Here is an 11,801-nt window from a genome sequence, read left to right as displayed (position 1 = left end):
TAAGACCGATTTTGGTAATTAGCTAACCAGAGAGTTGGTCAGGTAAACTCGGTGGGACCGATTTGCTCTTTTCGGTGAGACCGAAATGTTACAAAAGGGAAAGAGAGAGTTTACATTACAATCTCGGTGGGACCGATCCCTCACTTCGGTTAGACCGAAACGTTACGAAGGGAAATAGAGAGATTACAATCTCATCTCGGTGAGACCGAGATCCCTATCGGTGAGACCGATTTGCCTAGGGTTTGTGGTAGTGGCTATGACATCTGAACTCGGTGGCGCCGGATAGAAAGAATCGATGTGACCGATTTTGGCTTTAGGTTTAGGTCATATGTGGATGTGAGAAAGTAGTTGAGGGTTTTGGAGCATATCACTAAGCACATGAAGCAAGAGACTCATTAAGCAACACCTCATCCCTCCTTGATAGTATTGGCTTTTCCTATAGACTCAATGTGATCTTGGATCACTGAAATATAAAATGTAGAGTCTTGAGCTTTTGAGCTTGAGCCAATCCTTTGTCCTTGATAATTTGAGGGATCCACTTTCATCATCCATGCCATGCCATTCATTGAGCTTCCTGAAATAATAGTCTTGAAATAGTATTAGCTCAATGAGCTATATATTGTTATGAATTACCAAAACCATCTAGGGATAGTTGCACTTTCAACGGCCATGCGAGGAGCAGGAAAACGGGATTTCCTATACCACTCAGTGCAAGCCGCGAAGATGCGGAACGCCCCCTGTTTCTTTCATTTCCTTTTCTACCATTTTCTTTCAAGTTTTCGTGTTTTCCTCTTTAAAATAATTCAGGATTTCAACAAAGTTCCAAATTACAAATACTGTGAATTTTGAATAAAATTTTCTAGAAATTATAAAATATTTGTCTATTCAAAAACTGTTCATGGTTCAGAAAAATGTTCGCAGATTAAACAACGTTAGTGATCTTGAAATATTATGCGTATATTCAAAAGAAATTCATGATTTGCAAAAACCGTTCGGGAAATAGAAAATGTTCATAATTTCTTTAAGAATTTTGCGTATTAAAAATTCTCGTGAATTTCAAGTAATTTCAGTGAACAAAAAAAGGTTCATGAATTCTAAAACAATGTTGTTAAAGTTATAAAATGTTTGCAAATTTAAAAAATAGTTCATCGCTTCCAAAAAATGTTCGTTGGTTTAAAAAATGTTCGTCAAAACCACAAAAAATGTTTGTCCATTTAAAAACTATTTTACAGATTTTCAATAAATTTACCAATTCAAAAAATTGTTCATGAGTTTCACAGAAATGTTTATAATTTCAATAAAACTGTTCATAATTTCAAAACAATGTTCGGATGCCTGAAAAATTGTTTACAATTAAAAAACAAATTCACAAAACTTATAGAGTGTTAGCGGATTTCAATAATATTCACTATTTGAAATAATATTCAATATTTGAAAATTCAAACTTGATGAATTTATTTTCAATTTGCATTGACTTTTTTAAATTTGATTATTTCTTATTTGAAATCATAGATATTTTTTTCAAATTCATGGGTTTTCTTTAATTTTTGGTAAAAAATCTAAATCCATGAACATTTTTTTGTCATGAATTTTTTTATTTCTCATTTTCCGTATTTTTTCCAAAAGTCAACGGTTGACCAGTCAACTATTCAGCTGCGACCGGTCAAAATGCGATGGAGCAACTAGGAGGAAACCAGTCACGGTCGAAGGCTCGCCTCCGATATGAGCTGTCCCATGGGCATGGGCGCGTGAGCGGCTGTTCCGCCATGTGGCGCTTAAGCTGCCACATGGGAGCTCCCTGAGGGGTACACGCAAGGTTGCTATACCCCAAAGAGGATCCGCGGAGGAAAGCAATGGGAAAGAAGGAAGGCGGCGGGGTGGTGCTTTGTCCGATGCATCAATGTCCAGGGCCCAAGGAGACCGCGTCGTGGCATTTGAATCAACACAGTATAGGCATATAACGTTCTTCTCCCTACCCGGTGGCAAAAATTTAAATTTCAGAAGATAGAGCAAAAGGATAAGTGAAATAGGCACACGCAAAAATGAGTTAATCGAGAATAGGACATGATATTATTATGCCTGTCTGTAGGGGTGTGATGTGAGTCAGCTCATGTCGGGAGCGTCTGTATCTCACCAGCAAGGGAGACGAACACACAGCTCGCCTCAGGCAACCTCATAGTGGGCCAGCCCTGTAGCAGTCGTTTCATTCATTTTTTTCTTTCATTCATTTGTTCGTGTTTTCCCTTTTTATTTATTTTTACTTTGTTTTATATTTCAAAATATTCAAATGCATATATTCCAAAATTAATTTACTTCAAATTTTCGAAGTCTTCATTGCTCCTTTAAAAAAATGATAATGCAGTATAAAAGACTTCTATCATATAGAAATAGTGTTCATGGCATTTAAAAAATGTTTGCACGTTCAAAAATATTGACATGCTTTTTTTAATAATAATCTTGACAATGAATATTTTCTTCACAGAATTTGTAAAAACTGTTCATATGATTGAAAAAATTGTCCGTCGACATAAAATATTCATACATCATAAATATGTTTGTGACATTTTAAGTAAGTTTACACAATTGGTCATCTGACGAGGATATTTCCCACACCCCACAGGTTCCGAGTTAAAATGTTTCGTAATTCATGCAAAAATGTTAAATATGTTAAAATGTTCACCTGTATTTTTGAAATGTTCATTGCACATTTGAAAAAAAGTTCAATATGTATTGTTGACGTATAAATGTATCGCCTAGTCTCTTCCATCAGATCGGTCTTTTGGTTGCATTGGCTACAACATGCACTTCTACATGTATTTGGAACTTTCCAACTAGTATTTAAAAATAATTCAAGTTCTGTCTGAAAATTATTCAATCTCCATATAAAAAATTTCGAATTTGCAAATGTTGAACATGTATTAGGATAAACTTTCAACCCGTACGGTAAAAATGTTCAATGTTTGTTAAAAACTGTTTAACTTATTCAGAAAAAGTGACATATATTGGAAAATATAAATAAAAATAAATAGCAAAAGATAAAAAGGAAAACGCCAAAAAAACAACAAAATTGATACAGAAAATAAAGAGAAAAAAAAGAAAAAGAAAATGCATGGACGCTTCTAAAACTGGTGCATAGAAGCTTCCCAGCTGAAGCGCAGAGTGTTTGATGTCGCGAAGAACCCGTTTACTACGAACTTGGGCCCATGTATGGTGTTTGAGATTTTACTACGAATTTGGGCCTAGCCAGCGGAGGCGGCCCAGAACCGAACGAAGCGCGCGAAGAAACGAGCGCCGCCATGCACGAACGGATCAGCCCCAGTCGAGCGAGCGACCTCGTCCTCAACTGCTCCCGACGTGCTCGCTCCTCGCCCTCATCCACAAAGACTCTACCCCGCCGCCGCATCGCGCGAGCGTCGACTCTATCACTCTCCCCCCACCCGGCCTATAAATCCACCAGCAAGCCATGTCCGATCCTTCGTCGTTCCTCTTCAACCTCCGCATATCAATCCATCCACCCGTCCTCCTCCGCGACGCAAGATCGGCCGATCCAATCCAGGTTCGTGCATGCCATATCTGCTTGAGATGTTGACTTCTTAATCTGAAATTAGCACCCCCCACGTGCATCTGAAATTAGGTTGCGGATTAAACGTCCTCCTAATTTAGTTTGCAAAATTGCACGCGCTCTGCTCTAGTAACGAGGATGGCGTCGGCGGCGGCGCCATTGATCGTGTCTCTGTTGTGCTGCACGGCGTTGGCGGTCCACGCGTCGCATGTCGTCTACCCGGAGCTCCAGTCGTTGGAGGCCACGGAGGTGGACAAGGAGCTGCGCACCGGGTACCACTTCCAGCCCCCCAAGCATTGGATCAATGGTACGTATGTGTGGAATAAATATTTCCTCGTTTCACCATCAGTCTCTTTAGTACGTATGTTACTCACTCGACACAATTTCTTTTGTGTGACCTCTGCTAATTGGATGACATCGAACCTACCCTTCACAACGACGATGCAATGATTGATCAGATCCAAATGGTACGTACGTGCACCCATACAAATTGACCATCTCGGCATCTATCTATTGCTCAAATGACGAATCAGTAATCAGTTTTGCATGACTATCTGTTGTGCACATTGTATGACCCAATGACATCTCAACGTCTGGATGCTGCAGGGCCGATGTACTACAAGGGGCTGTACCATCTCTTCTACCAGTACAACCCAAAGGGCGCCGTGTGGGGGAACATCATCTGGGCGCACTCGGTGTCGACGGACCTCGTCGACTGGGTGGCGTTGGAGCCCGGGATCTACCCGTCCAAGCCGTTCGACATCAACGGTTGCTGGTCGGGCTCCGCCACCATTCTGCCCAACGGCGTCCCGGTCATCATGTACACAGGCATCGACCCCAAGGAACGCCAGGTGCAGAACGTCGCGTACCCGGCCAACCTCTCCGACCCCTTCCTCCGCAAGTGGGTCAAGCCCGACTATAACCCCATCATCAACCCCGACCACGGCATCAACGCCAGCGCCTTCCGTGATCCCACCACCGCTTGGTACGGGCCAGACGGGTACGTACATTACCATCCACATCACTTTTTATTGTATCGTATGCCATGTTGACACACGTGTGCATACATTTGTAAATATTTTGTCGGCTTGATATTTACATAAAGATTATGCTACACGCTGATGTGAGTGATTGATTTGCAGACACTGGAGGCTGGTGGTGGGCAGCAAGGAGAACATGAGGGGGATCGCGGTGTTGTACCGGAGCCGTGACTTTAGGAGATGGATCAAGGCACACCACTCGCTGCACGCTGGGCTCACGGGGATGTGGGAGTGCCCAGACTTTTACCCCGTGGCGGTGGCCGGCGGCAGACGTCACCACCGGAGCGGTGTGGACACCAGAGAGCTGCATGACAGCACAGTCGCTGCGGAGGTAAAATATGTGCTCAAGGTGAGCCTCGACGTAACGCGCTACGAGTACTACACCATTGGCTGGTACGACCATGCCAAGGACAGGTACACCCCGGACCTCGACTTCCCAGACAATGACTACGGTCTCCGATACGACTACGGCGACTTCTATGCATCGAAGTCGTTCTATGACCCGGTCAAGAAGCGCCGCGTGCTCTGGGGCTGGGCCAATGAATCCGACACTGTCCCCGACGACCGCAACAAGGGTTGGGCCGGCATCCAGGTCACTACACATCCACATTTGCATCACACGAACAGAATGTCTTTGCTATTGTTTCCAAGGCCGGGGGGGAGCGCCCCCCTGACCTTCATATGGTTCTTCACGTACTGAGATTTAAATGTATTGTTGTTTCTGAATTTTTAGGCGATACCGAGGAAGATCTTCCTGTCACGGAGCGGGAGGCAGCTAATTCAGTGGCCGGTAGAGGAGATCAAGTCATTGCGCGCGAAGCACGTCAATGTCAGCAACAAGGCCGTCAAGGGTGGCGAGTACTTCAAGATCGACGGCTTCAAATCCGTGCAGGTCAGTACAATAGTGTATATACACATGATATAAACTCGGGGGCGCCTATGAATTGTTAGTGAATGATGAGCCACTGCTATATATGCCAGTCGGACGTGGAGGCGGCGTTCGTGATCAAGAACCTTGAGAAGGCAGAGAAGTTCGACACCGCGTGGCAGACAGACGCGCAAGGGCTGTGCAAGAAGCTCAACTCACATGTTAAGGGCGGCGTCGGGCCGTTTGGTCTCTGGTTGCTCGCCTCTGACGACCTCAAGGAGAGAACAGCTGTTTTCTTCAGGGTATTCAAGAACAACGACACTAGCTACGTCGTGCTTATGTGCAACGACCCTACAAGGTAGATCCCATGCATATAACTCACTCAATTCACGTTTTTGTATATGTATTACTCTAGGTCCAGTAATCCTGAATGATCGATCACGCAGGTCGTCGTACGAGTCGCTGATCTACAGGCCGACCTTCGCCGGCTTCGTCAACGTCGACATAACCAAGACCAAGAAGATCGCCCTCAGGACATTGGTACGTAACCACAAAAACTACATTGAATTAGTTATTTACTGAATACACCATTGCAAGAGGGTTGTAAGCCATGTCGCGGAATACATTTCAGATCGACCACTCTGTCGTGGAAAGTTTTGGCGCCGGCGGCAAGACGTGCATCCTGACGAGGGTCTACCCGAGGAAGGCCGTCGGGGACAACGCACACCTATTTGTCTTCAACAATGGCGAGTCAGACATCAAGCTCACCAACCTGCGTGCATGGGAGATGAAGACCCCCACGATGAACAAGCGTCTGGGGCAGTAGTAGCAACAGAGCCCGGCCTAGTAGATCGAAGATTCAGAGTAGCCTAGACTAGCCATAGCTAGCTAGCTTGTTGATTTAGTTGAGATTAATTAGGATAGGCTCCAGGTTTAGTGATGAGTTGTTAGAAATGCAGGAAATGGTCCGTTTTGTTTCAGAACCTTTTTCAAATGGCAGGAGGCCTTGAAAAGCCAACATATCAACAAAATTTCGAAAGAGAAAGAGAATAAATATTGTTAGTCTTGTCCTGGCCCTTGAAGAAAGAAGGCTTCTGGTGATGACGGTGAGCAGAGAGTAGGTGGTTCCACGTGAGGTTATACTGAGGTAGAGTGAGGATCCACCTGCTTAGCTAACATGTTGGTCGCCGTTGCCGTTGGTCAGTAGAGGGGGGCGCTGCCCACCCACACTATAAAAAAATTGCATAGAAAAATAAATTGGGGGCTTAGATTGGAAAAGAAAATAGCGTTTCGCATCCCAGATCTTCAACTTGTGTACCCTGGATGGACAGATCTTCATGTGCTCTGTCTTTTTTTTTCGAAACGAAGGCAAAAGATTTACCTCATCTCATTAATTAAGAAGAGTTTGAATTACATGAAGTCTACTCTCGCGGGATAAGAGAACTCAAACGTTTGGCTCCTGCCAACCCCCAAAGTCTGACCTCCGCCTTGATTCTAGGCATGGAAGACACCTTTCTAAACACTTTTGCATTCCGCTCATTCCAAATCTTCCATGAAACCAACATGATGAGAGATGCGAGACCCTTTCTCACATTGCCGTTGACGCCTACCAAGTGATGCCACCAATCGTTGACGTTGTCGAAGCTACTCCGGTCGGTGATGTCCACACCGGTCAAACCCATCTAAGTCTTGATCTCCGTCCAAATGCGCACAAAGACACGACGAATGGTATTATTTATCTTTTTGTAAATTGGTAGTTCATAACCTGCATTCATGATTATTTTCCTACATTTTTCACCCCGAGTCAATAATATGAGATGTTTATGCAAAATATGTTATGAAAATCCCCAAGTTAAATTCTCACTACTTGTGATTACACATAGTTAGAAAAATATATATACTATGAGCTACACTTTATTTTACGTGTACCATAGAACAGGTCCGTAATCATGCATGAGGACTGCCCAATACTTAACTTTTCTTTTTTATTTCAAGTGACTAGTGTGGAAATTGTAGTATGACTAATGTTTGTTGTATTGACCTGACCCATGTGTAGGGTATATATAGAAGTACATGTGAGGGAGAGAGACTTGGAGTAGAAGACAAGTCATACATGATTTAATATATTTTATCTCTAACTCCTATCTCTATCTTAAACACAATATTCTTCTAACATTCCCCCTCAGTCGTAGCGGGAGTGAAACGGGCGATTACGACTGAGTTGGAAGTCTTGTTTCCGTCGTCTTCTCCGCTGCGCCATCATCACTACGTCTCTGGTGGGTCGACACCTAGGGCGGTGACTGCGTCCCTTTCTGGTGCCTCCCTTGTCTCTCCTCTATTCCCTCCCGCAGTCACAGCGGGAGTGGCGTGGATGCTGGTGACGACGCGGACGCTATTGACTGGAGTTGTCGCTGATGTGTTGCTGTAGACGTGGTCGTGTGTGTCGATGTCGGTGTAGCCGATCATGATGTAGCCGTGGTCGAGGCAGTCGTGGTCAATGAAGTAGTCGTCATGAATGATAAAGCCGCACAAAGCCGGAGGCGCAAAAAAAATGCTCTATGTTGTAGAGGACGGAGCTGCAGTCGTGGACGATGCACCTTGCGGATGTCAGAGGGTGCCGTCAGTGATGAGTCCACCAGTTTTGCCAGGACCAGGACCAGAGGAAACTCATCGAGCACACATCAGTTTTGCCAGAACCGTGCGGCCGTGTAGGGTCGTCACTGTAGTGACGCCATGTCGATGCAGTCGTGCTGTCGTGGATGACGCGGTCGATGCCGTCGTCGTGACGCGGTCATTGCCGTCGTCGTGGTCGCGTCTTGCAGAAAAGTCTGTGACGCTAGGTGTCCATCTTGTGGACAAAGCAGTGACGGTGTGTTGATGAAGACCACGTTGATGAAGACCTTGGCGATGAAGTGTCGGCGTTGGCGTAGCAGCGGCGTGTCGACGATGATGCGTCGCTTGAAGGCGTCCCTCCGCGGCGACGAAGTGTCGATGCCGTGTCTTGCCGGAGAAGTCAAGAAGGATTGCATCTCTCTCCACACCGGCCTGGCATGTGGATGATGCAAGTCGTGATCGCTTCTTGTAGATGCACTCGACGAAGAATTTTTTTTGTTGGGCGCGATGTACCCGTAGATGTACAGCTAGCTTGGTGTCGCGGCATGAGGTTTGGTGCAGAAGCTTGGTGCAGCGGTTTGTGGACGTGGCTCGAAGATTGCATGGGCGACAGTGCAGTCGGTGCAGGTCAGCCGGCTCGATGCAGAAGTAGCGGGTCAATGTCGATGTAGACGAGTTCGGCCGGTGCGTCGTAGTCACGTACGCGTACAAGACGGCTGCTGTGTGCCGTAGTCGCGTAGACGGAAAACTGAATGGAAGTGCACCATCAAATCGTGGAGTCCGTGTGTAGTCCGTGACGAGGCTGGGGAACCTGCATGGAGACTTGAACATGGACGATCGTTAATTGTATTTGCACTTGGCTCGTCTTTGCTCACGTACTGCCAACACGCATGGACGGCATGTTCCTCTTGTTTTGGGTGGATCGGGAAGCCGCCGCCCTCCCGGTGCCGGTGCATGGTCCCTCCTGATGCCCGGAGACAGCCCGTGAAGTACATCGGGCGCCGTCGGTGTGGAGATCGCCTGCATGAGCAACGCGCTGATCGGATTGTATGTGTGGCGGCTGGGCAGTTTAGCGATGTAGAGCCCGAGCCTGCCGCGCCGCATGATTGTGCCGCTTCCTGGTTTATCGGCGACGGCTTGATCAGATCGACGAAGAAGTCCATGCAGATGCAGCCGCCGGGAGATCCGTGTATGCGATCCGAATGGATGCCTACGCCGGACGTATTGCATCTAGGGATCGCCGGATTCTTTTGGTGGCTAATGGAAAAACTAATCTAATGAGAATTTTTAAACCTGAAATTGATCTACTGATGAAGAACTTGAAAATTGGATCTGAACTACGAGAACGATCTAACCTTTGATTGATCGAGTGCCGCGCCCCCGAGGAGAAGAGATTAATCTTCCCGGGGCGGCGCGCTGCAGAAGTGGTGAGAAGTCCTAGAATCGGCGTCGTGAGACTTGTTAGACATAGAGATATATTCTGTTGTAATCTTAAACTACTTATCTCTTCCTCTCCCTTGTAACCTCCTATCTCTTATCCTACCGAATCCTAGCGATCGGTAGAAGACTTGTAAACCACGGCAGGGGGGATTCCTGCCCTCGATCAATAAAACCCGCGGCTCCTCTACGGAGGAGTAGGAACGCTTCCACCAGATAACTCTTTCATGGTATACAGAGCCACGTCTCTTCCTATCGTCTAGCAAACCAGAAACCCTAAACACCCTTCCATCGCCATGGCTACGAGCTCGAGCGCCGTCGGCCTCAACCTAGGTGCTCCACCAACAGAGAAGCTCGCAAGGGGGAACTACCTCCTATGGAAGGCGCAGGTCATGCCAGCACTGCGAGGCGCGCAAGTGACCGGCCTCCTCGACGACAGCGACGCCGCACCACCAAAGACCATCGAAGTCACCAAGGCGGACAAAACCACGGCCATAGAGCTCAATCCTCTGTACGGCCCGTGGTTGTCGAAGGATCAGCAGGTTCTGAGCTACCTGCTGAATTCTCTCACTCAAGAAATCCTGGCGCAAGTGATCGGTAAGGATAGTACCTTCGATCTCTGGACTGCTCTTACCACTTTATTCACCGCGCAGTCACAATCCCGCATAACCAATCTGTGGATGGCCATCTCCAACACCAAGAAAGGAAACATGTCAAGCAACGCGTTCATCGCCAAGATGAAAAGCCTCGGGGACGAGCTAGCTGCGGCTGGGCGTCCGGTAACCGACCCGGAGATGGTGGACTACATCCTTGCTGGCCTTGATCGGGACTACGATCCCATCGTGGCAGCGGTCGGAGCCATCAAAAACTCCATCACTGTCTACGACCTTTTTGCGCAGATCGCTGCGTTTGATCAGCGGATGGAGATGCTGGGCGACGGTCCAGCAGGATTCCGCTCCTCTGCCAATGAGGGCGCGGGCAGTCCTGCGGCAGGGGAGGCCGTGGCCGAAGCAACAGAGGGGGGCGCGGTCGAGGAAACCGCTCCTCTCCCTCTCCTAGTCGCGGGGGTGGCCGCGGTGGTCATCACCAACATTTTCGCCCTCAACCACAAACAGCAGCAACAAGAGGGCGACTACCCCGAGTGCCAAATCTGCTACAAGTTCCATGCTGGCGGGGCAAGAGCCTGCTGGCACCGGTACGATGATGATCATGAAGAAAAGAAGGCAGCCAACCTCGTCACCAACAACTATGGCATCGACACCAACTGGTATGCCGACTCCGGTGCCACTGAGCATATCACAGGGGAGCTCGACAAGCTGACGATGCGGAAAAGGTACCACGGTGGTGATCAGATACACACGGCAAGTGGAACTGGTATGGACATTACTCATGTTGGAAATTCAATTGTCAAAACCCCCGTAAAAGATCTACATCTTAACAATGTCTTACATGTTCCACATGCTTCCAAAAATCTTGTTTCCGTTCATCGTTTTGCTCTTGACAACAATGTTCTCATAATATTTTATCCTCACTCTTTTGTGATCAAGGACTTGGCAACGAGGAGAGTCATCCTTAGAGGAAAATGCGAGAGGGGCCTATATGCACTCATATCATCTTCATCTTCATCATGGTCGAATAAACAAGCATGGAGTGTCACCAAACCTTCCTCGGCAAGGTGGCATAGTCGTCTGGGTCATCCCTCCTCAGTTATAGTTTAGCATGTTCTTAGCAAGAAGAAACTACCTTATGAGTCTAGCGTTGAGTCAATTTGTGATGCTTGCATGCAAGCCAAGAGTCATCAGTTACCTTATCCTATATCAACAAGTGTTTCCACTGCTCCATTGCAGCTTATTTTTTCAGATGTATGGGGACCAGCCCCCACATCAGTTGGTAGATTCTCTTATTATGTGAGTTTCATTGATGATTATAGCAAGTTCACCTGGATCTATCTGCTAAAGAAAAGATCTGATGTTTTTCAAGTCTTTACCAACTTCGAAAATCTTGTTGAACGCCAACTAGACTCAAAAATTCTTGCTATGCAAACCGACTGGGGTGGTGAGTATGAGAAACTAAATTCCTTCTTTCAAAAAATTGGAATCTCTCACCATGTCTCTTGTCCCCATGCTCATCAGCAAAACGGGTCGGCTGAACGTAAACATCGTCATGTTGTTGAGGTAGGATTAGCACTTCTAGCCAATGCTTCCATACCTCTAAAATTCTGGGATGAAGCTTTTCTCACTGCCACCTATCTCATAAATATTCGACCCAGTAAAGTCATCAA

The 11,801-nt window shown here is 46.7% G+C and overlaps 1 protein-coding gene across 2 annotated transcripts; it reads left to right on the top strand.

The window, feature by feature from the left end:
• The first annotated feature begins 3,420 nt into the window (after nucleotides 1–3,420).
• Nucleotides 3,421–6,540, top strand: LOC119312959 (beta-fructofuranosidase, insoluble isoenzyme 3-like). 2 transcript variants are annotated; one of them, XM_037588752.1, is made up of 9 exons: nucleotides 3,421–3,556; nucleotides 3,693–3,869; nucleotides 4,021–4,029; nucleotides 4,169–4,562; nucleotides 4,705–5,194; nucleotides 5,336–5,494; nucleotides 5,584–5,828; nucleotides 5,917–6,010; nucleotides 6,102–6,540. In XM_037588752.1, exons 2-9 carry the CDS (start codon nucleotides 3,701–3,703, stop codon nucleotides 6,294–6,296), a joined length of 1,755 nt encoding a protein of 584 aa, XP_037444649.1. In that variant the 5' UTR covers nucleotides 3,421–3,556; nucleotides 3,693–3,700; the 3' UTR covers nucleotides 6,297–6,540. The 2 variants fall into 2 exon arrangements, with proteins under 2 accessions (XP_037444649.1, XP_037444650.1); XM_037588753.1 differs by having other exon boundaries at nucleotides 3,444–3,556; nucleotides 3,635–3,869.
• The last annotated feature ends 5,261 nt before the right edge of the window (nucleotides 6,541–11,801 follow it).

Source organism: Triticum dicoccoides, chromosome 5B (assembly GCF_002162155.2).
Source record: "Triticum dicoccoides isolate Atlit2015 ecotype Zavitan chromosome 5B, WEW_v2.0, whole genome shotgun sequence".
Lineage (NCBI taxonomy): Eukaryota > Viridiplantae > Streptophyta > Magnoliopsida > Poales > Poaceae > Triticum > Triticum dicoccoides.
The sequence above is the reverse complement of the archived record's forward strand: the minus strand, read 5'-3'. Positions and strand labels throughout refer to the sequence as shown.